Below are 25,549 nucleotides of genomic sequence, written 5' to 3' on the forward strand. Positions count from 1 at the left end.
GGCACAATCAGGGCAACAATGGATGTCTTCACCCTGAGACAAACATGTAGGCACCCTAATGCCGCCAGCGCGCCGATAAAACTAACCGCTGCATCCCCATGCCACTACGGGCCACGCTGGCGCGCGCTCAAAGGCTTCTGCTCGTCTCGATGCCGACGAACATGGCGCCGCCTCTAGCATATAGCTCGGACATTGATGCTTTCGCATTCACAACTCATAAGTGGTTAGGTGTCTTCAGGCTTTTTTAGTGGGCTCTAGAGTACCTTCTGCGCACGCACAGATACTCTGTTGTGAAAGATCTGATGCAGTGTACGCACCCACAGCTCAGTGACTGCGTACACAGTATACTCTCTTGTGCAAGACCTGATGCCGTGTGCACACTCACGGCTCAGCCGACTGCATTTTTCTTCTAGGTCCCGGAATGGTGTAGACACTGTAGAAGTAACATAGTAGGTGCATACTCGTCGACACCAAAGACATCTGTACACTTTTTGTAACAAGCATGTTTTGCCTGGCCCCTTTTTCTACTTGTACCACTTTTACCTTTTCTTACCCCTCTTTTGTGATTACAAACAGGCCCAGAAACCAAGGTTTTTACTTTTTAATTTTTAGATTAGGGTTTTCCTCAGAAGCATGTCCACCCATGAAAAAAAAAGTTACCTATTTGCATCTTTTTTTTTTTTAACACACAGGGGAATGACTTGCAAAGCGAGAGTGTTCTATGCTGACTTGCAACTAAAGTGCAAGCTCATGCCTTTTCCTGAACTTCAACTGTGTCCTTCCAACAGTTTACATTCACTTGTCATTGTCAGGATCCATCACCACCAGCACAGACAGACCTTAAGGACATTTAATAGATTTTTGACGCATTGAATCCTGCCTCGGATGCCTAACTATACCAGCACCTCTGGGAAGACGCCATCAGAAAATATTCATCTTCAACTGTGAACGAAAGATTCGCTTCAGTATTAATATAGTTAAGTAGTCGACAGACAAACATTATTGTGAGACAGTAGTTTATTCCTGCCATGTGCTCCCCATCCAATCAATGACTATGTACCACACTTTATGACAATTTTACACATGACAGCATTTGAAAGATGAAACACTTTAGAAAATATTTGTAAACAAATTATATTTGGCAGAGAACAATCAAAGCCTCTAAAAGAAAGACTTTGACAAGTGACACAGAATTAACAACACAAGCCTTTGTAAGGTTAACTACCAATGAAACTAACGTAACACTCGGGGGAAGAAAAACACACACAGCAATTGAGTTGAGATGACCATGATCCAGAATAAAAAGCAGCAGCCATCTTGCAATTCAAGGCACTAGCAACTATGAAAACCATTCGGCTTCATTTGCCATAATGTGCAAAATGTGAAAATCATTGCATTTAAAAACCTGAAAAAAGTTTGTCCCTTTTTTTTTTAATTTTTACAGTCTCAGGTTTACCTGCATAATAAAAAATTCACCAGGTCACCAGAGTCATTAGCGTTCTCCCCCGTCAACGTCATTCCGCAAGTCTAAAGACTTGAAATGAATGCACATAACCTGATGTAAACGTTTTCGGTGATCGATGATTTTTGACAACACAATTCCATAGTAGGCTGCTCGTTATAAAAACCAATGACGAAGGCAGACTAACGATGACCAGGTTGTGCCCACAACACAGGCACAACTATTTCTTTGGCAACTTCCCTCCCACTGTCATGGCTAAGTTTATGAACATTTTTGGTCTAAAAAAAAAAAAAAGGTGGGTGGGACAACTTCTGCAGGTACAAGGGCTACACAAATCAATAACCTCTGTCTCAGCAAGAAAAAAAAGAAGACTTTTAAGGTCACTTATTAATGTGTCTCAAAACGATCCCGAACGTCGCAATAACCGGCATGTAACGATCTCGGCGGTTGGTAACGGAGGTGCCGGCGAAAAAGGAGAGCGGACGCGAGGGTCACCGTCGTCGCAGCGTCAACGGAAACCAGTGCGTCTGCACTGGTTTCAATTGACTGTCAAAACGACCAGCAGCAGAGTGGGCTGCTGCTGCGTCCGCCATCCAGACGCCGGAAAATGCCGGCGTTCCGCCTCAGGACGGGCACGGGAGCCGCCGGCTAGCAGCCGCCCACGTCCTTCCTGCTGCGCCTGAGCATCCGGGTGTCGCTGGGGTCGAAGCCCCTCTCACGGGCCCCGAAGGTGGCCCAGGGGGGCAAGGGCGCCGCATAGTCCAGGGACCCGAAGGGCTCCCCGCTCTCGTAGTGCCTCTGTACCAGCTCGTGGAACCTCTCGTAGTCGATCCACGTGTGCCACACGCCGTCCACGCGGAACTGCATGGGGCAGGCGAGGACGGAGCATTGAGAGGTTGCGGCCCGGATGGAGGGGGACGAGACGTGCGCAATGCAACCTCTAAGGGGAGCCGGTGAACGTGGAACTGCATGCCGACGAAACCGGAAGGGCATCGTTGCCCTTTTAAGGGGACACTCGAGTGAATTCTAAGATCGTCTATGTATTGTCGTAACTCAATCTATGGGCTTTAAGCGTCTTAAAAAACCCGAAATCACATTCATGAGCGGCCAATTTCTCTATTAAAAATCCAATCAAACATTGTTCCGCGCTTCTCTTACTGCGCTGTGGCAGAGCACCAGGGTGCGCACAGGAAGGCAATAGGAAGGGCACGCAACCGCCAATCACGAATGACGGTTTCCCGGCGAACTGATTTTTCGAATGTGTCGGGAAGCCGGCGTATTCGTGATTGGCTGTTGCGTGCCCTCCTCTGCTGCCTTCCCGTCCGAGGGCGCCCCCGGGTGTTCTCTGTCACCTTACAGAAAGGGGGGTGTGGCACGATCCTTGGTTAGATTTTTAATAGGGAAATTGGCCATAGATTGAGTTATGACAGTAAATATACAAACTCAATATCCACTTGAGTGCCCCTTCAAGAACTTTCTAAACATACTCCTGTATCGGCCAAGTGTTTTTTTGTATTTTTTTCCCCAGGTTTCCGACTTGCCCGAGCCAACTAATAGCACGAGCCGACTGATTCTCTCAAATATTGTTGGACTCGAATGAGGGGAAGCAAAATGTTGCATGTTGCGTAAAAACTGTAATCGTTATTTTTGAGCAAACATCCGATGCTTCCTCAAAAATTTATCTTTAGAAAATGTAGTAACTTTTTCAGAATTAGAGTTTAGGTTTTCTCGGTGAAAAAAAAAGTAGAAAAGAATTGGGTAATGTCCTCGCGAGTTATGTGACATCAATATTACCCGTAGGACATAGAAAACTCCCTCCTACCTTCTTAAACATATTTTTTTTCTAAATCGTAACAATTTATCTGCACATTAAAACATATACTAGATGATGGATGGCATGACTGAGCCATCCAATATCGTCACCTAAGCTTTCAGGTAGGCCAGCAAACGAAGATGATTGAGTTTGATTGTCTTCGCATCAATAAAGCCAACATACAAACAAATGCTATCCATTTCCAATGTCTCGCTTAACCCCTTAAAGGGATACTGAACCAAGGAATTTAGTGTCCCAAATAAGTGGCGCACATTCTTTCCACGAGCCAGCAGCCGCCGGTGTGCGCGAGCACACGCAACAAAAATGACGTCAAAGACCTCCATTCGCGGTTAAGATGACAGTGAAAAGTATGGGCTTCGGGCCAAGGGAGAATAAAGACAAGTTTTTCATCTACACAGTGGTGTCTGGTGTAAAAGGTAAGCGATTAATTGGTATAACAAGCACATAGTTTTCCCTTGTAGAGATGAAAAGCCTGCCTTTGTTCTCCTTTGGCCCAAAGCCCATGCATTTCACTGTCCTCTGAAGCGCGAATGGAGGTCTTTGACGTAATTTTCGTTGTGTGTGCTCGCGCACACCGGCGGCTGCAGGCTCGTGGAAAGAACGTGCACCACTTATTATGGACACTAAATTATTTGGTTCAGTATCCCTTTAAGTGGGGAGTTTTTCTTGTGGGTACACGACCCATGTCTCGGGGAGTATTTTTACTCCAGAATATTAAAAGAATGTTTTTGAACTAAAAGTTCACATCTGTTGTTTATTTACATCCATGGAAAGATATAAAACATAGCTACTTCTTCTGTTGAGCACGCTTTCCCCAGAAAGGAAAGCATGCTCTGGAGGCTTTGCTGTCTTGCCACGACAACGTGGACGATGCGCATGTGCTCACCGTCAGCACATCATCCAGGTCTCTTCCATCATCGTGGTTGTAAAGCAACGAGGTTTTGCTGTCACTATGCATGGTGTACTCATTGCCCGAATCATTGTCGTCATTTTGCCCAAGCGATGCTTTTCACCACTTCCGAGCACCCATGATCCAGAATGAGAACAACGGAGATATTTTCCACCAAAACATTTCAATTATGCCACAACCCAGAAAATGCAAATAAATTAACCACGTTTAATTTTGTGTTTGATAAATGGCAGCACCTACCGTAAAGCACTGAGCATCCGCCCACTCCACAATAAGCACCCACCCTCAATTTTTGTCACATTCGGAGCGTTCATTCCGAGGAGCGCCCATTCCCCAGTTTTACATGATTACAGTATAGACCACTTACAACGTAACCGCTTATAGTGCAGGACTGGGTATAACGCGGCTTTTTTAAACCACCGGTTCGCCTCCCATAGAACTCCATGTAATTACATACCGCTTAAAATGCAGGCGCGCGAATGGAAATACCGGTTATAGTGCAGTTTCTGGAACAGCCCGCAGACCGCGCCGACCGACCGGCACAGCGAGCACGCTTCCCTGTGCGACACTAGATGACGACGCTAGCCGCAAGCGGCACTTGCGGGGCAAGGAGGTTGCTCGGAGAAGCGAAGAGAGAGGCTTCAGTTGCCATAGCGACGGAGGGACGCACGCACGTGTCGTTCACGTGCGTGCATCCCTCCGCTGGCTCCGCTGCATTAGAGACAACCTCAACGACAGCCCAATCGCAGGTCGAGGAGAAGTGTTCGCGCGCGTTGCATGCCAGTCGCGGTCCGGCTTCTTCTATCTGCAAACATGGCGTCGGTTGTGATCGTCGACGTAGATGGCGTGGTGGAAGCTCATCGTTCCGCGTAAAAGCGCTATCCTTGACTGTGAATTTTCGTTGTGTGTCGCTATGATAACCCAGCACGTACTAGAAGGGAAGATCCACCTACCTGTGTGGCGATGTCGTGGCGGCACTCTCAAGACAGCAGAAACGCCCGTGTCGTCGTGTTTGTTTACTTCGACTACGGTGGTGCTTTCTAAGCATTTGTGTTTTCGAACATCGCCCGGATTTCTTATTTGGAGCATTTCATGCCTGTGCTAAAGTTAAGATATTACTGGCGCGTACCGTATAAAGGATGCAAATTTTCACGCATTTTCATCACTGGAGAAAAGTGATTAGGGTTAGCAATCCTGAACGCTCGCAACGTCCGTCCGCAACCTGCGACGCCAATAAAAGGCTGCGCCAGGCAAAAGTCTCTCATTTCTTTCGAAATGTGTGACACACTTGAGAAAGAAGTGTACTAGTCTGGTGAAATAAAGACTTTCCTCAAACTAACCTTTATTTTTCATCTGTACTAGTCTGGTGAAATAAAGACTTTCCTCAAACTAACCTTTATTTTTCATCTAACACAAAATAAATTCTTTTACAAAGGTAAGTTATCTCACAGCATGCATTTTGGCCTGAAAAATTGATGTTTTGGTTATAACGCGGTATCGCTCATAGTGCGGATTTTCGCGACTCCCGCGACATACGTTATATGCGGTCTACACTGTATCTCCAAATTTTGAGTGGGCGCTTGCTCGAGATTTTATGGTATAACCTCTGTTAAAAGCTTGCACATGTTTAAAGCCAAGCTACTTCCATCCGATTGTCAAAATTGAGGAGGGTCTAAGGATGTGCCCCCAGTTAAAGGGGTGAAAGGTGCAAAAAGCAGTCTTTGACTTCTTATTTACATGGCTCAAACATAAACTACCTATTTCACTACTAAGTCTAGAAATACACAAATAATTTGAATACATATCCCACTTTTATAAAAAAAAAAAAGAAAGAAAAGAGTCATGGATGAAGAAAGAATAAACAATTAGAACAGGGACAACACAACTACATCTTTCAACTAGCAACAGACGAGTAAATTTTCAACAGCGAGCAGCCGACTATACCCAGTAGGAGTAGGGGAGAGAAGGGGAGAGAAGGAAAGATAAAACACGCGAAGTGCAAGTCAGGGTGTTAGGGTTATCTCGGATTTTAAAAATTCAACCTCAGTTTTCGTCAGCAGGAGGGAAGGGTTTGACACGTTGTTTTTTTGCTGTGGTCATGGCAAATGATTCTATGATTTCCCTGCCGAATCTGCTGTCATGCCCCCCAAAGATTTTTGTGCCATCAAAGAGGGGATGACAACGCAAACACGAACGGGCATGTATGACTATGGGATGATAAGAATCTGGAGAGGCCTTGGAAACTTCGTTGTGATGTTCGAGGAGTCTGTGATTGGTGCATCTGCCGGTCTGTCCTATGTATTGATGGCCACAGCTCAAGGGGATGGAGTAAACTTTCTTCTCTTTGCATGGAATGAATTTCTTTTCGTGCTTGACAGTGCATCCAATCGGAATCCGGTTGTTGTTTACCCGTCAGACCGGCAGATGCACCAATCACAGACTCCGCGAACATCACAACGAAGTTTCCAAGGCCTCTCCAGATTCTTATCATCCCATAGTCATACATGCCCGTTCGTGTTTGCGTTGTCATCCCCTTTGATGGCACAAAAATCCTTGGGGGGCATGACAGCAGATTCGGCAGGGAAATCATAGAATCATTTGCCATGACCACAGCAAAAAAACAACGTGTCGAACCCTTCCCTCCTGCTGACGAAAACTGAGGTTGAATTTTTAAAAACCGAGATAACCCTAACACCCTGACTTGCACTTCGCGTGTTTTATCTTTCCTTCTCTCCCCTTCTCTCCCCTACTCCTACTGGGTATAGTCGGCTGCTCGCTGTTGAAAATTTACTCGTCTGTTGCTAGTTGAAAGATGTAGTTGTGTTGTCCCTGTTCTAATTGTTTATTCTTTCTTCATCCATGACTTAAACCAACACGCTCTTCTACTAAGCAAAGAAAAGAGCGCAATCAGTCTTGCACCTTTTCCTTTCTGTGTGCAGAAAAAAGAGAAGGCCACAAAGATTCTTTTTGTTTTCACTTCCTTGGCACAAAGAAGAGAGAGAAAACAATGTTGATTGTTAATTTTATATAGAAGCGGGACACTTACACAAATAGTATGTGAAATGTTAGACTTTGAGACATAGGTACATTATTCTAGAGCAGAGGTCGACAACCTTTTGCAGCGGCGGGCCGAGTCGTCACAAAGCTGACAAGGAGGGGGCCAGACGATAAGTCCCGAGGGTGTGTGTTTGCGAGTGTGTGTGTGTGTTCGCGCGTGCGTGTGTGTGTGTTTGAGTTTGGGGGGAGGGGGGGGGGGGGGGGGGGGGCAAAGAAAAGGCAAAAGAAGAAGTGAAGACATTCTCTGCCCAATGTGGAGAATGTCAATGGGAAGTGCTCCTCATGTCTAACCCCACTTGAGATCAAAACTACCATGTGGTTATCAAGTTTGTGTGAGGAAGTGCCAAAGGGGGGGTCCTTGTCTAGTGTCGTGCCAAGGGCTGCATGAAACCGCATCGCGGGTCGCGTACAGACCGTGGGCCGTGGTTTGCCGACCCCTGTTCTAAAGAAATAAAAAAACTGGGTCAAGAACTGCTTTAGTGCAGAGGCCTGGATTTTTCTGCTCAGGCTCAAATATTCACTCCAAACGAACACCAATAAGGGTAGAATTCCAAATTTAAAAAAAAGAAACACAAGGAAGAGGGGGTTTGTACCTTGTGGTGTGCCAGCAGCACGCAGTTGGAGTGCTCGTGCTCTGAGGCAATGCTGTAGTCGGGCAGGAGTGCCGCCAGGCGCTCCACAAACGACAGCACCTCCTCGTGCCAGGGGATGTTGCCCATCGTCAGGCTGCTGCCCTTGGACTCCCCGCAGAACGTCACACCCTGCCAGATTGTACACCACAATGTTGCCCAATTCCTTTGCATAAAGCTGAGCAATCGAAGGACTAATGCTCAGAATACAGTGAACATTTTAACTGTAATGACTAATACAGTCATGTTTTGGACACCTCCATTCCCAAGAAATGTCATTCAATGTGAGCTATTAACAGTAACGAGACAGTGATCTACGTATTTATCCAGTTCGTCCCCAAAAATTTTGTCTATATATAGTGGGGTATCCATATTAACAAGGTTCATATTAAGAAGACATGACTGTATAGGAAAGTTGTGGACGTAGTGAAGCCAAGTTGATGTATGCTTGTAATGGTGATCCCAGCATTTGAGGTAATACCTTATAGTGAAGGTTCTGCGTTTTCGGTTTTTATTTTTTCAAAATTCAACATACTTTTTTTGGTTTTTATTTTAAAATTCAATTTTCGTTTTTTTTCGGTGTATATTTATTCCCAAAAGAGTTTACCATTTTTTTTCGGTGAATATGAAAGAAACACAATCGGACACCGGGTCAGATGATCCTTGTAGCTGTGACATTTGTGATCACTCAAAGAATAACGACACATATACAAGCGTCGTCTTCACTACAACTTTTGTCAGGACACACCTCAAAATCGCGGAATTTGCAAGCATAATTTTCAGCGCGCTTCTTTTTTCTCCATTCTGATGACTTACTGTTTGAGGTGAGGACCGTACAGTGACCAGCAGAATGGAAAAAAAAAAAAATTGTATTTATGTTCTCAACCACAGGGAAGTTTGAGAGAGGGTGTTAACAAAGGTATTAACGGCTTTCCTCAATGTCCTCTGAAGTGCATGAAGCGAGAAACCTTATACTAGCCGACATCCAAATTTGTTTTTAGGACCAGGAACTTGACACACTAATCCCGAACAGAGAAATGACACAGATGTCCCGCGAAGGCCAATCCAATACCTCTTTTTTTGCATGTTGAATCTTGGAAGAGGGCAATCATGAAACGAAGACATTGCACAATGTCGAACCTTGCCAAAGCCCTCTCTCTCTCTCCCCCTCCCCCAACCACCTCGACACGGCCCTAAAAAACTGACCTTTTCAGTTAAAACCGAATTTTAGAAAACGGATTAGACATTCTTTTATCGGTTTTTATCGGTTTAAACCGAAAACGCAGAACCTACAAACTGACCTTTTTTGGTTAAAACCAAATTTCCGAAAATGGATTCGGCATACTTTTATCGGTTTTTATCGGTTTAAACCGAAAAATCCGAACCCTAGTTGTAGTGAAGGTTGTCCCTAAAAATGCAAACTTGAGTAATAGTGTGATAAATCACTGTTCTAACTGCAATCGACTTTGTCGAATGGGGTTAAGGAATCATCCAATTTTCTAACTTTTCTACGAAGGAGAATTGCAAGAAACAACAGATTTTCTTTACCTAGTAAATTTTTAAACATTCTTTTGAATTGCTTAACCATGTGGCTTATAGGTTCAGATATTGCATGGTTTAAAATCATCTCTTATATGCAAAATATATTTTTCATCTGAGTAAAACATTTTGCAGAAAGATAGGACTGTTCAAAAACACCTTCATACTATTAAAACCTGCCATTGTCTTTATAACTAGGGCATCATTTTACGGAAGGCAATTTTGCAGTGTCCCATTCAGAAATAAATCCTGGGGGCTCTACAACTTACAGGTGGCCAAGTGCCACCAGTGACTTATAGACCTACTTGACAAGGTGGGGCGGAGAATGATTAGACTGTTTCTTACCTTAACTTCAATGAAGTCCGGTTTGCCCAGCTCTACCAGGTTGGCATACCCCTGCATCTCTTCCATGTTCCACTCTTTTACGAGGGTTAGCCTGTACACCGTCCTCTGGCCCTGGAAAGACACAAACAAAAAGCTGGTGAGGGTTAACCCATTTGCTACCAAAGCCGGCGAATCGCCGGGCATGCCATCAGGGGCCATACTGCCAAAGCCGGCGATTCGCCGGTCTGCATGAATTTCTGTTTTAAAGAGCCACTCTTAGATGGCGTGCTATGTAGACTTGGGGTACTGTAGTTAGATACACTGCCAACAGATGGCAAGGGTCGTTCTGTTCGCTGTGTTTGTTGAGCTCGTTCTTTTGTGTGTCGTCTTTCCCGCTCGATCGCTGCTTGCTTGGAGAAGATGGCAGCGTCCAGTGTACGGTGTGACCTTTCCGACGATGAAATCATAGATATCCTCTTCGACAGCAATGATGACGGGACGTCTGGTGAGGATACCGAGTTTTCGGAGTTTTCTGTCGACGATGGGGGTGATTCCAACAGCAGTTCCGAGTCCAAATCACAACAAAAACGCACTGGTTGTGCGACGCCTAAAGCGAACGAGGATGAAGTGCTTCAAGATCTTTCATACGAGGAAGACTCTGCGAGGGCCTATTGATTTAAAGACTTGAATGAACCACTTAAGCATGTAAACAAACATGTTTTCTTGTTTCCCACACTAAGTTTTACTATAAAAGCTTATTATACAGGCAAAACAGTTGCGCCTAGTGTGGCCCTGCTTTAGGAGAAAAACATGCGGTACAGACAGCCCGGCAGTGCACGACGCACGCGGTAGTGAATGGGTTAAGGGTAGCACGAAACAATGTTTGCTTCAGTTGGCTAGCAACTAATGCCCGAAAGAGATGCCTCAACTAGTTTGCATGTGCCAGATTTCGACAAACAGCAAGACGAAATTCAAATTTCTTTTCTCCCACTTTCAACCGTGAAATGATGATGCGTGGACAACATGTCGACCATAATTTGTTTTCTTTTCTTTCCCTTTTTGTGTAGCAGGCCTCCGGCATGGGCCTTCGGTCTTTCTGACGTCACTAGGATCTTGTAGGTGCAAATGAGCATATTATCATTAACACCTAAACATAATTCAGAACCTTCCTTTCCGAAGCCATTAAAGGCAAGGTTAGCTCTTGGCAATCTAGATCGGTTGCTGGAGTCTTTTCGACCAAATACGTCAAGACAAGCAAGCTTTGCTGTAATCAGTGACGACACTGGAAAACACTCTGCCGCATATGCACGGCAGAGCAAAATCCAAAGCCGAGAGCTTGGGGAGCCCCTGAGGGCACTCTAGGGAGCCCCTTGCATTCCTAGCAGCCCAGTTTGAGAACCCTTGTTTTACAACCTCACTACATACTACGTGCGGTAGCTGCAGTGGGAGACGTAGAGCATACACCTGAGCCGGCGAAAGGGTATAGCCTAGGGGCGAGGACCGAGAGGTTCGGAGTTCAATTCCTGGCGGGCGACGGGCATGTGCGGGTTTAGTTCTAAGCGTACATCGTTTCGCTTATGTTGCCGCGGTAACCAAACCAGTTGTGCCGACATTCCCTGCCATGGGGTGTGCACCGACATACGGACTAACAAATTTCTGGGAATAGGGGATTCCATCGTAAAACATTCGTGCTAAAAATTTACAAACAAACTGGCTGTTTCCTTGGTACACTTCAAAGGCAGCTTAAATAGAGAGCATTTAAAGGTCCCCTGCAGCATGATGCTGTCATTAATGCCAAAATGTTGTAGTGTAGTATGACGTTGTGCGACCACACGATATGACGTCGGGCCATGTGACATTAGCGACACCATTTTTAGGACTTGCCACTGTTCTGGCGCCACGGCCAGACACCAATTGTCGTGAACACCGCAAAGTCATCGGCGAGGCTACATCCCAACAACCAATACGAAAACCAGCTGGCCCCGTCAATGCTGTGCGTGTGAAAAGTACACCGAGGCACAAGGAAGCACCTTCCGGGCCAGGGCGATGAGGCTATCCTGGAAGCGCTGCCAGAAGTCCGGGAAGAGCGGCCGGTCGATCCTCTTCAGGGCCTCCCGGCTGCTGGCGTCCACGGACACGTACAGCTGAGTGACCGGCCCCAGGGCCTCAAGGGCCTCTGGGAACTGGGCGTTGGTCACCAGGAAGGTGGACACTCGCCGGGCGTGCAGCAGTCGCACCAGGCGCCCGATTTCCGGGTACATGATGGGCTCCCCAACCAGGGACAAGGCACAGTGCCTCACTGCCAGGCCCTCCGCCAGGCGCTCCCTCAGCACCCCCGGCACACCTGCAACCTCAATCCGTTCGCTCGGTCAAGACGCTCTTCGTGCAGTGCAGTCTCTGACAGAGTGAGGACGGCATATTTTTTAATAGCCCGGCCTCCAACACATGCTCCATGCCTTTTGCCGTGCTTCGGCTACGTGCAGGCGTTTCAGGTGCACTAGACGTCGAAGTGTCGTCCAAGGCAGGAACCCACGCTGGAGGCAGGGCAATAAAGCTATTTCCAGCAGAATGATAAAACAAAGAGGACAGTTGGGCACATTCTTTTAACTTACGACATTGTGTATTAACACGAAACATTCTTTGGCCAGGTGTTCAACATTTCGTGAAGCCCAGTTAAAAGCGTGGCCGCGAGGCTCGACACTGATTGGTTGACGAGTTGGAGAGGAGGAGCGAGGTGCTCGACGCCGACTGGTTAACAGAAAGGTCGTGTGACCAGAGGGGTAGGCGAGGAGGAGTGAGGGAGATGAGGAGGAGCTTGACCATCTGCGTGCAGTGAGGGAGAGGAACTCGAGTATGGAAGGCTCCGGAAGATAGCCAGGTTTATCAGTTCAATTAGCGATAGTAGCTAGCACTTCATTCTAAGAACAATTATCAAGTGTACACATAGTACACGAGATGAAGAGTGCCACGAACGTAGGCGTCTTGCGTCTGGAAACTCGGAGTACGGCTAAAAGTATGTGATGTTACAATGTTTCACATATGCAACAGAATTGCCTAGCAATTTGCCATAAATTTTTCCATGGCCGTGCAATTGCCAGTTCCCCAATGCTTTTTAGGGAACTTGCAACAATGATGCGAGCTGAAAGAATGTGCCCACCTGTGTCTCGTCCTCTTTTATTCTTTCTATTACAGGTGTACTTATTCCAACACATTCATTACGAACAAAATGAAGCTCCTCTCCGCCGTCTTCACCTCGTCGTTGACTATAGTTTAACTAGAGCGACAAACAAAAACAACTGACGTCGACGAGCCCCAAGCACGTGCAGCGTGCACGCGAAGGTGCCTTTGGCGGGTTTGGGATTGCTTCACGAGCACTCCCAAACCCGCCAAAGGCAACCTTGCGTGCGTGCCACCCATGCTGGGGGCTGGTCGGTGCTGGTGGTTTCTGTTTTCCGCTCTAGTGGGACTCAGGCACTGCAGTCGTTGTCATCACACACCCGACAATCAGGCAGTTCCTTACTGCACGGACACGTCAATGCGTACTCATCAATAAGTGCGGAGAGGCACAAAGTAGATTTTCTCTCACCCTTGAACTCCTTGATCATCTTGTAGTGGCTTTCCAGTGCAGCATCGAGGATCATCTCGGGAGGGTCCATGTTCCACTTCCACTCAGTGCCCACGGGATTCGTGTGATGCCTGCATTGAGACGTCAACCACGAGCTCAAGAAGTTTCTCGCGTGAGATGCCGCTACCGCAGAACTTTGCTCGCAACCACGCCTTCCCGACGGTGCTCTTAATGCCCAGAAATTTACTGCTCTTACCCAATCTGTTTTAGATCGTAAAAAATTACCTGTGCAGTTACAGGTCATGTCTATGAGAGGAGTGCCTACTCCCATTCGGGACCTTACGGCATACTACATCCTTACATAGTGAGTGTAGCCTAAATAATTTCTCATGCCACAACTTTTCAAACTGGTATCCCAGGAACCCCAAAGTATATAAAACATACTTCCAGCTAAAGCAGTATCTTAGTAGATCTTGGCCATCTACCGATCAAAGCCAATTAATGGGTTTTATGTGCCAAACCAATGAAGGGCATATAGCACGCCCCAGCGGAGGACTGAGGAATAATTTCGACCGCCTGGGGAGTTTTTGGCATGCAACCGAAATCCCGGTTACGTGGCGGCTTCTACGGAATAAGGCTCCGTCAGATTGCAGGCACCTCAGCCGAGATTTGAACCCGCTACATGGGGACCCAGTAGGTCGGCGTGTTGCGTCGGAGCCCCCCAAGGCGGCCCACCCACTGATGCATAGTAACATATGGGACAGTCCCTAGTAGTGCCCCCTATTGCTTAAGAGGTCCATAGGCTCCTGCACTGCTTTACTGCTACAACGCCGAGACCCGAAGGGCATTCTCTGCCATCATCCATGACAGATAGGTGCTCTTTGAAATTAAAAAGCTTTAGAACCCCTGACTACCGCAATCATTAATTCAGATAGCAGCTGTTACCAGGAAAATTGAAGTTGCCCTCAGTAAACCTAACCACACTGTCACGTGCACAAGATTTTAAAAGTGGGACACACCACCAAAGATCTCACACATTTCTGGGTGCCTCCATGCCAGTGCTGCATCCAGGGTAAAGATACCTGCCATATTAGGTCAAACTTTCAGCTGCTCCCGTCGGCACTAGCTTGGATAAATTTAGAAGGGATTACAATGAAAACACAACCTTTTACGCCACAAAGTTACATCCAAACACATGTGGCTCTGACAGATCAGAATGACCCAGTTAGGTTGGTCAATGGGTGTCTTCGCCCTAGAAGGGGCACTGGCATTGAGGCACCCTTCATATCCCTGGAGTGCAGCATCTCCGATGGTCAGACACGGTCTCCCCCTACGAAGCGGATGGCCATACCTCCAGCAGAAGACGCACTTGTTGGCACAGGCCAGGCTCGGGGTGGCCTCCATGCAGCGGTGGCTGTCGATGCCGTAGAAGGTGTGCTTGTAGCAGCCCCCCCGGCCACGTAGCATGGCCTTGGTCCAGCGACACAGCTTGACGCCTGAATGGCTGCCAATGAGCTTGTAGCCCTGCTTGGTCAGCGACTCCCGCACGGGCGGGGTCAGCATGTCCTTGGGTTGCCCGGCAGCGCCCTCTGCCTTGGCCTGCGGCACCCCAAACAAGCTTCCGGTCAGTGTGTCCCTCTACGCCCGTGCCCGAAACGCGTCTCGGACCGGCGTGTTAGGGTCCTATACCACCCACGCGTAGCAATGGTCCCGAAGAAAGCAGCAACAAAAAGCTTCACAAAAGCCAGCGTGTCATACTGTCAGTCCTTGCAATCCTGGGGGTCGGTCACGGAAGCCAAGCGGACACAAGCATTGCCTTTGTTGCGGCGTCCCAAGTCGTGGCTGCTTCGGCTTCTGTCGATTGCCAGGCTGCAGAGTGGGCTACGGCAGAACAGACATCTCTACCGAGGAATGCAAAGGGTAGTCGTCTACGTATGAATAAGCCCACCCGAAACCAACACGCGCAGTACGTAAAGAGGAATGACGCTTTGACCTATTATTATTCGGCTGCAAAAATGAGGTGGAGCAAAGAGCTCGTGCTTTTAAGGCCGGTTTACACATCTGTGTATGAGCGTGATAGAGTGCCCCCCCATTCTCTCGTAACCGCTTACGACAAGAGAACACACTCGCGCAGCTGGCGCCATCTAGTATCGGGCAGCCCTGCAACGCCACCCACCCGCATATGCATTTTCTCATTTTTAGATGCGGAGCATCTCTTGCTCGGGTCTATGCCCCGCGCAGTCGTAGTCTGCACTCCCATTACGCATGCGCAACTCTCCTCCTTCCCTCTCTCCAACAGCTGCGCGTTCTCCGCTCTCTCTCTCTACCAGCTGCGTGCACTTTGCGTGCGTTCGCTTCTACTCACACCGCGTGCGCATGCGCAACTCTTTTCCTCTAGTCTCCTCTCCTTCAAGTGTGAATATAAGCAGCGGTAGCGCGCTGCGCGCGTTCAGTTCACCCGCTGTTGACTCCACTCCGTTCTTCCGATGAAGTGTGATGGAAGCAACAGTCTCGTCAGTTAGTGGGTTGGCGCAAGCAAGCGTCAGCACCCCCCCCCCCCCCCCCCCCACCACCCCAGAAACTAACGTAATAACACGCAAGTTAACAATGTTACTAACAACGTTACTAACACCGTTAATAACACCAATAATAACGATCCGCGATGCTCCGCATCACCCCATGGTTCCCCTCGGGAAGATAATGTAATTTTTTTTACGCATTGTTTTTTTTTTTACAGTGGGCTCGAAATAATTCTGACAACATTATGAGCGACCATTTCTTAAGGACAGTTCATAGATTTCGTCTCGCAAATAACGCAAACACTTCGGTCCAGTAATACGCAGTTCCAGGTCTACCTGCTTTCTTGCTGCAAGCGGTTACGAGAGAACGCATCACGCTCGATCATGACCAGACGCATAGGCGTGAATCATCATTTAGCAAACCGACAAACATGCGGCTAATCGTACGTTTCCCAAACATTGTCTGAGATTTTGTTTTCATAGTAATAATATTACATTTTTATTGCGGAGTAAAAATATGCACAATTATGTACGGGTCTGCAAAAGCATGTTGTAAACAACTTCTTTATTTTTTACGAGCTCGATGTTTCAACAATTTTGCCCGACCTAGTTTTGGAATATGTCTGTGAGTACTAAGTTTTGCGAGATGGAAGATACGAAAAAACCCCAAGCTTTTGGGTGCTCTCTACAAACTAATATTCTCCAGAAGGACCAAAAGGAAAATTAGTGTTTGCCATGGTTTTGCCCTGTGCGCTTCGCTGAGGTCGTCCTCGGGTTCGCTTGCAAAAGCATCGAGACGCAATACAATCCGACAACACTTATGCAGGAAACGTTGATTACTAGGTAGCTGTACACTCTGACTAATAGCTCATTTTATTTCAAATACATTATTAACAGGAGCCTCAATAGAGCCATGTGGAACCCTACGAATGTGTTATCACCTATTTATGCAGACGCATGAAATGTTTCGGAATTGTTTTATGAAATGCTGATGTGTTGTCCGATTTGTTTGTGCAACCAATTTTTTTCTGAAAATTAGGTTACTGTAAAAGACTTAATTTTCACCAAGACTTAATTTTCGCGAATTTCGCGAATTGCCTACAATTTGCGAAAAACAAATCCAGCGAACAATTCCGATAAAATGTAAACACATTGGAATCTATATTGAGATCCCACCGCGTCGCGAAAATTAGCACCCGCGAATTATTACGAAACTTCAGCTTTGACCTAAATCGCGAAATATTAAGCACACGAAAAATAAGTCGTTTACAGTATTTGCTAAAATTGGAGGAATAAGATTTTCAAAAATATTGTTGTTTTCAGTATTTACTACACATACAGTTTTCTCGAAGGTTATCTCAATGAACAAGCCCGGGAAGTACTATTTCAATATCCTGAGGAGTACAGTAATATACCGAGCAAGTGCCCACCCAAAATTAGAGGATAATCTTGAAAAAAAAAAAGGGGACAGCTGCCAGTTAGGTTCCGGCGCAAAGATACAGAAGGGGGCATGCGAGGGGGTGGGCTTCACTGCTTTTCATCGGCGTGTTCGGAGAAGTGGCTCACACGGAGAAATATTTCAATTAGCTAGGTGGGCTCAGAAGCTTAAGTGGAGACTCGAATGTTCCCTTTGCCTGTTTCTCAAACATCTCGCAAGCATCAGGTGGACGCTTTCTGTGACATGGGCACATGCTCGGAATTTTGCGGCGTCTTGTTTTATGACCGCTCGATTTATGTCAAATGTCACTTCCAAATAATCAGTTTCTTGTCTTTCTCGTCCCTCCTTGGCGTTTAGCTTTCGTGTTCTCAGTAACTACGTCAACACGCTCGTCAAAATCTTTTTCTTTTTTATTTACAAAATGCGCTGTTAGGCATAAAGCAGGGTGGGGAAGGGGGGGAGGGGGTAGGGTGTACATGAAACATTGCATACAAGGAACACATTTTCAAAATGTGTACACAAAAACAACTAAAATAAATTTTTATGTTAGAATGCAACTCCACAGTTTGTTGTGAAAAGCAGCATTATCAGTAACAAAGATTTGCTCTTCTGAAAGTGCACTGCTCTCTCGAATGGTCTGAACAAAAATGAGAAAAGAAAAGCAGTCAGTATGATAACAAAATTCTGTTACTATTTTTTCTTTTATAACGATCCAGTCTTGAATTGTTCTATACAAGGGCAAAAAAATCCCAAACATAATGCTTGCCTCTTTACACAAGTCCTAATGGAACAAGCACCATTCATGTTTGCTCCTTTATCCATCATACTTAGTTCACCACTGCCTCTCTAATTCCTCTTTGGTTTGCTCAAACCTCTTTTTTTGTATGGACCCAATTTTTCCTAATTTTAAAGGCAACGAGAAATTTAAACAAAAGCTTAAAAAACTTATGCGGGGTTTTCCCATTCCATTCCATTGCCTCTCGCTAAATTTCCCACTGGAAAAATACTCCAAAGCCCCAGCCCGAGTTATTTGCCACCATTCAGCCCATACGAGTGAAACTTGCTCGTATAAATACTAAGGGTGTGCAAATATAAATTTTTTTAGAATACAAATTGAATATGAATAATGCTGAAAACTGACTTTGACTATTAAATTAAATATTAAATATGTACATAATGAAAAAAAAAAACACACTTATACCAAACATTATGCAGACTAAACATATATGCATTATACATAAATACTAGGGGGTGCCAATATTACTAACATTTCCAAATAGAAATTAAATATAAATAAAAAATCAACAAAAAAACTGACTTCAAATTTTGAATGTGCACATAATAAAAAGAAAGACCAAACTTTTTATACAGAACCTTGTGCAAAGCTTTCACTATCCTTGGAGCTACAGCATGAGAGCTAGATCTTAAGCCACACAAAACTGACATAGCCCTTCCAAACATAGCACAAGAATAAACAGCTAGTCAAAACACACACACACAAAAAAAAAAAAGAAACATGCAACAAGCAACTAAATTTTAATTTAGATTAAAATAAATAATTTATAAATGTTAGTAAAATAATTATTAATGTTAGAAAAGGGCACTGCTAGAAATTGTTTTATTGGATGCTTCACCAAAATTATATTTGAGGGATGAACAAACTACAATCACTCACAATACATTTCTTTCCTAAGTGAATACACTATCAAACGTGGGCCTCAAAGGGTGACTGCAAAGAAAAAAAAAAGTATTTTTAAACAGCCTGATTGGGACAAGCATGTCACAAAACAATTTTTCCGCCAAAAACACTATTTTTCACAGCAATATTTATTGCGTGAGACTGATTTTAGTTTGCGGCTCTTTCGTCCGTTTTAAATTGCGCGCCACAAAGTTGATATCATAGAGTTATTATAATGTACGCTAGAGGTTCAACTGGCGCTAGTGTGCTGCTGCAAAATGAAGGAGACAGCAACCAGTCCGAAATTGACTTCCGGTAATGCATTTCTATGGGAAAAAGCGACTGCATTTTCTCTCTGCGCTCGATTATAAGGGCAAATATCACGAATAATTCGCACGTACTAGGTAGTTTGGAACATTTCTCAGTCACGCAATGCAATAAATGGTCAGTCACAGCGTTTTTATTTGAAATTCGTGGCATAAAAAACGGTGCTAAAATCGCTTCGTACGTGTATTTATATGCACTGTCGGACACTGATAGCGCGAACACGGCGTCGGCGCTTTCCAGCTAGGGGGATATACGTGCCAAACGAACGAATTACATGTGGAAAACCAAAACAGACGGCAAGAACTACGCAGTAACACTGGATACGTAGCTCCTTGTGCATGCAGACGATCAAAATAAATTGAAATCCACGTAATATAGTCAAATATGCAATAAATAAGTACTGCTTTATTCTTTCCGCTCGTGAATATGTGCGAAGATGCTTGTTCTGGGTTCATATCATCACCCGCACGCTCCAAATCTTTGCAAATAGGGAGAAGCAGAGAACAGTTGCCTGATTAAACTGCCCGACATAGGAAATAATAAAAAGACGCACCTTTCGTAGCCCACATACTTTATTTTTTACATTCAAAAGTTCTTTAACTGATCGTAAAGATGCACGACGGAGTCATTTTCATAGAGTGACAGGACCGCCATATTAGCACTATATAAGCGCCACCAGAATGAGCGAACCTTGAACGCACTCTACATTCCTTTCGATTGTTATTTGCTTAGAATCGTCGCTCATTTTTACATACCTGCCATGGAACAGAGGTTTGTGCCTGAAATGTAGTGAAGTTTAACATCGTTCATTAGTAAAAAAAATGCTGTAACTGAAGGAGTTACACATTCACCATATCAATAAAGGTACATACTATCCGGTACAACTGAAATAACAAAAGTTATTTGTGTTATTTTCCGGCGAAGAGACAAAATTCAAGCGCGTTTTCCCATAGGAATGCACAGGAGCACCGCAAAAGTAGACTGGTTGCTGTTTGCTTCAATTTGCCTCCCGGAAGTCGCATAGACACTAGCGCCAGTTGAACGTCTAACGTACATTATAATAACTCTATGGTTGGTATTATACGTCACGTGGTGGCTGCTATACGTCACGGTGTGACGTATAACAGCCATTCTGCACACGTCGAAAGAGCGGGAGTTTCAAATGTGGAAAAGTTGTGACTCTGACTAAATTACGTCCTGTGGCGTAAATATTGCTAGAAAAAATTTGTTTTTTTGCGGAAGATTTGTTTTGTGACATGCTTGTCCGATATAAGCTGCTAAAAGAAAAAAAAATCTTTTTTTTCTTTGCAGTTACGTTTTAAAAGGCTTGAAGAAATCCCTCAGCCGATATGAAGGGTTTCCTTCAACCAAGTGAAAACAGGATACTGAAAATTGACCCTCTGGTCACCATGCTTTGTGCAGTCATGCAGGTTTGGGGCAAACCTGTAATTAAAAAGACCTTCATTAACTAATAAAAACCTCAAAAATTATTAAAAAAAAAAAAAAAAAAAAACATGCACGCAGTTGAGTTTGTTAGCTAAGTGAAAAAACCGAAAGGTAAGCGAAAGAACCAAAAGGTAAACGAAAGAAATATTTTAATGCAGAAGTTTGATAGTTTGGGACACAAAATTCAGTTATTAGAAGGTGAATGAAGCGGTTTGAGCCCTAAATACTTTAACCACCCAGATTACTTTGTTGGCTTTGTTGCTTTAGTGTTCAAGCCAGTAATTCATTACAAAAGAGCAAGTCGGACAAGTTCCAATCAATCGGAGCAATTACTAGAACAAAAACAAAGCATGCCGTGAGCGGCAGTGCATTTTTTTTTTCTTCCTATAACGGAAATTTTGCAGGTCTCCTTTCGGTTACTGTCTAATGCAATTTGCGCCCAAGTAATTGTACCAGTTGACATAAAGGGGGACATCTGTGCCGTCTCTCTCAACTCAACATCATGTTGAATTTATGCAAGTCGGCAGAGACACATTTTGTATAAATAAAGTTGTAGACCTGGTCAAACAAGTTCATAGGAACACGAATGATTTTCAAATTTTCAACGGAAGTTTACGAGGTTCTATGGAGCTGCTAAATGTGCGCGACACCACATTTTCCCGAATTGTTCATTGCTTTGCGTTTTGTACATCTTAGTGAGCGATGAACTATTTCCAAAACAGCCTCTGATCCACAATCACATCTGCTTCATTTCCACAGAGTGAAACCTGAATTTACCAATTATAGAATCTACAGATATAAAAACCTTCCAAGATGTGTCATAAAATTAACGATATTTGTGTTTCATAAGCTGGTGAAATAGACACATTGCTGTCATTGTCGTTACCATAGTCAAATTCGGGGGTTCTACGCAGAGTGTCGAACCGATATTTTTATTGGTTCGGTTCGGGTTCGGGTTCACGGCTTTCGGTTCAGTTCCGGTTCAGTTCCGGGGTGCAAAAATAACGGTTCAAACCGGTTCGAACCGGTTCGAACCGGTTTGAACCGCTAAATTGAGAATATATTTTCCGCGTTGTTCTGTCAATAGCGCTATTTAGGCCGTGAAACTAACTGCTGTAAACGATCTGATTTTTGCGAGGACCTATTTTTGAAAATTTCGCGAATCGCCTACAATTCGCGAAAAATGGGTCCCGCGAACAATTTCGGTAAAATGTAAACAGATTGAAATTTATATTGAGATTCCACCGCGTCGAGAAAATTACAACCCGCGAATTATTCCAAATCTTCAGCTTTGACCTAAATCGCGAAATATTGAGCCCACGAAAAATAGCCGTTTACGGTATATAGTTTTTTTTTATTGTTTGTTCAATTCAGTTTTATTCTCAGGTACCAAAATTATAAAATTCTGTTATTTATTCCTACACAACAAGAAAGGAAAATCTACAGTAACATACAAAACGTCGTGTTTATACGACTCAACATCCCTTCGTTTACCAGAGTCACATATATTGTACCTGAATCGAAATGTTTTCGGAAGTGAAGTAGGTTGCCTAAAATACCCGTGATTGGTACAACTTTGTATCGCAGTATTGAATGTTAAATCGTGGTTTTGCCCTTGAACTAAGGAATTAATTACAGTGAATACAATCATGAAATGGGCACCTCGTCGCCATATATATCATGAAATGTGTTTTACGGAATACGTTTCACAATATATATATGATGACGAGACGACTAAGCTTAAGGGAATATAATTTTCAAAATGTCACGAAAGTCACGGGACAAGTCCTTCCAGTCTATATTTTATAGGAACACTAAGCGACAATCGCAATGCTTGTTTTTCTAATTAGCATATTGTTTGCTCTCAGCACCATGATGCGGGCGACGAATCATGCGAAAAGGAGTGGCTGAAATTGTTCACTCTAACCTATGAGCACCTTAGTACTGAGATCGAATCTGACCTAATACAGTGCTTACCCATGTGAACATTTTCTTATATTGGATAAACTGGCATAGCCTGGATGTTGAGGTTTGCTCTTGACAAAATGCAGGTCAATTTAATTTGCAAATAAGCATCACCCTCGCTAATTGATGATTTTTGTTAAATAGAACAAAGTGGTATTTCATGCTCTACTCAATTCGGAAGCTACCTAATTGGACACTTTCTGAGAGTTTAAGTGTGCAATCGTCATAGTTCCACCATTCGTTCCAGTAAAAAAAGGCGATAGTAAAAACACATAAAAAACGCGATAATAAACTTCTATATATTTGAGAAGTTATATATGCGTGAGGAACACATATAGTTATTTAAATTAGCTTCAAAATAATAAAAAAAAAAACATTATTTAAAGCTTTTCAAACTCACCTATAACGTGTCTATAGAGGATAAAAGCGCCGAAAAATATTTGCCGAACATCTTTCAGATAATTTAAAGGCGCATTTACTTATATATCTTGGAGGTGAGAATCTTCTATTTATGCTGCCAAATCTTCAGACAGGAATTAAGTATATTTTTATTATCATCGATAAATTTGACTTCATGAATTTCACATAACCGCCTGAGACCGACACGGAAGGACGATACTCGAAAATACGCCAGCTGTTGTGTCTTCGGCAACGTGCTTTTGTTAGCTGTTTTGCAGTGTAAAATAGTGGGTTGCAGGGCATGCCAAAAAACACTGTGGTCACATGATATATCGGAAGGCAAATACACGAAATGTGCAGAAATAAGGAGATAACACGCATTTTTTTCTAAATAATCCCTTACACAACGCTTTACTGCAAAAAGAAATGCATAGAAGTGCATAAAATGATATTCCTAATTAAACAGATTCCGCGCAGGGCAAACAAAGATTTTTTAAAATCCTAATATAAATCACTTTTGGGCATCAGCTTGCCTCAGCTCGAAACGTCGCGGGATACTACCTCGGGAGGCTAATGTTATCTTAGGTTTTACGTGCACTTGTTTTGAGACCTTACTTCATGACTCTGTTCTTTATCAGTCATGTGCTCCAACATTTCGTTAGGCTGCCGTATATCATCGCGAGACTACTATAAATACTACACAACTTTACACATTGGACGTCTACTGCTGGTGTTGCGAATGTCGCACTTTACCAGAAAGCTGAAGTATTTAACATGGTTTGCACGTGACGTAATCGCACTAGATACTGGTTGTCATTGCGAGTTGTTCTTGCTGAGAAAATCAAATCCGGTTTGGCAAAATGCACGCTGCAAAAGTTTCGCGCTCAGTGCAAGCTATGTATTTGAGAGGCACACATTTTTCTTGTTGGTACATCGTCGTTAGGCACGGCGCGAGTATCTGGCACGACGAAAACGTGCTTTCTGGCAAGAGTGTTTTTACAAATAAAAGTTGTACCGACTACCCATCTGTCACTATCGTTTCCATGCCACGCTTTCTAGTCTGCGCCGAAAATGTGGGGCAGAGGAGTCTTTACGACACAGTATGCTTTAAAACTACCCCCCTCTCCACTCCCTTTTTTTTTAGTTGCTCCTCAAGATACTTTTTATTCCTCAGGGATTGCCTGCTCCGTATTGAGTGGTGTTCACTCGACAATTATATTTGTGTCACTTGTTAACAGTAATTCTTCCTTGCTTTAACTTTGCACCAAACTGTGAAGGTTAAACAAAATACAGGGCGGTCGAAACTTGGAGAACTTGAGAGCGACACTCCTGTGAGACTTAGAGCGGCTGCCAACGTTCGGCTATCCCCGTGAGGCCACTAGGATCTTTATTTTCAGGTATCCCTCCCGTACATCCATGTAACGTCCGACTAATACGTCACATTTAGACCCTTTCACACTTCTATTCTCGGGACAACTTTCTGAGGCAGTTCAGCAATAACGAAAACATGTTTGGGAGCCTCAATGGTGTGCATACATGTAAAATGGGTCGTGCAGCATCTTTTTTTTTTTTTTTTACCTTAAGTTCAATAAATACCGCTAAGTTGTAATCCTTGACGTTGATAACTTGCAAAAGCATCCATTAGTTTGCCCCTCCGCGAAATGGCAGACAGTCGAAAGAAAGAAATGAAACAGCTTTCTCCTGCTCAACTCACAATTAGAACTATCAGCCACGTGATCTGATCCTAATATATACACCGTCAGTGTTTATCATAGTCATACGCAGGGTTGGCAAAGCAGAGAGCATGGGCTGATCTTCAGATATAACTTTAGTTGGGCTATAATGCCCGAGCTCCACTAAAGCGACAAACAGAAACAAACGACAGCGGCTAGCCTTAAACCAGAGTATTTCGCGATTTGACAGGCTTTGTAGAATAAAGAAGGCTATGCTCAAACACGAGTATCATGCACACGATGGTACCATTTGCAGGCTTGTAAACACTCGTGCTAACGTCGCGAGCACAGAACAACTCAAAGGCGTATAAAGGTACCATCGCGAACATGCTGCATATGTCTGAGGCTTGTCGCTTTCGTTTGTTTCTGTTTCTAGCTCTAGTGGGACTCGGGCCCATCATAATCTTTGAGTTGAACACGAGCGTTACCCGAATGTTTGGCGATACTGGTTGTCATGAACCAGAGCATTTGACTCGGGATCATGACAATCGGGTACATCATGGTGTCACGTGACTCTCAGTGCGAAGTTGTGATGTCATGTGACGTCACGGTATCAACAACGTTAATAGATCTAGCGACGTCCTCAATTCGAATCGACTTAACGCGGTGAGTCACGTGACGTCACGGGGTCACGTAATGTGACATTACTTGACAGCATGTCTTGACATCATGACGTCACGTGACATTGCGACACATGGCTAATCATAGTGCCAATAAGAAAGCG

The 25,549-nt window shown here is 44.3% G+C and overlaps 1 protein-coding gene across 1 annotated transcript in view; it reads right to left on the reverse strand.

Annotated features, from left to right (window-relative positions):
• Window positions 1-999: 999 nt before the first annotated feature.
• Window positions 1,000-25,549, reverse strand: part of LOC8043743 (S-adenosyl-L-methionine-dependent tRNA 4-demethylwyosine synthase TYW1) — a 34,542-nt gene continuing 9,992 nt past the window's right edge. The window contains exons 9-14 of the mRNA XM_042290948.1: window positions 14,672-14,919; window positions 13,342-13,451; window positions 11,786-12,099; window positions 9,777-9,887; window positions 7,857-8,024; window positions 1,000-2,323 (exon numbers count right to left, since the gene is read on the reverse strand). Coding sequence (XP_042146882.1) covers window positions 2,111-2,323; window positions 7,857-8,024; window positions 9,777-9,887; window positions 11,786-12,099; window positions 13,342-13,451; window positions 14,672-14,919 — 1,164 coding nt within the window. The 3' untranslated portion in view covers window positions 1,000-2,110. The remainder of the gene's footprint in view (window positions 2,324-7,856; window positions 8,025-9,776; window positions 9,888-11,785; window positions 12,100-13,341; window positions 13,452-14,671; window positions 14,920-25,549) is intronic.

Source organism: Ixodes scapularis, unplaced genomic scaffold (assembly GCF_016920785.2).
Source record: "Ixodes scapularis isolate PalLabHiFi unplaced genomic scaffold, ASM1692078v2 PGA_scaffold1__304_contigs__length_218370807, whole genome shotgun sequence".
NCBI classification, from domain to species: domain Eukaryota; kingdom Metazoa; phylum Arthropoda; class Arachnida; order Ixodida; family Ixodidae; genus Ixodes; species Ixodes scapularis.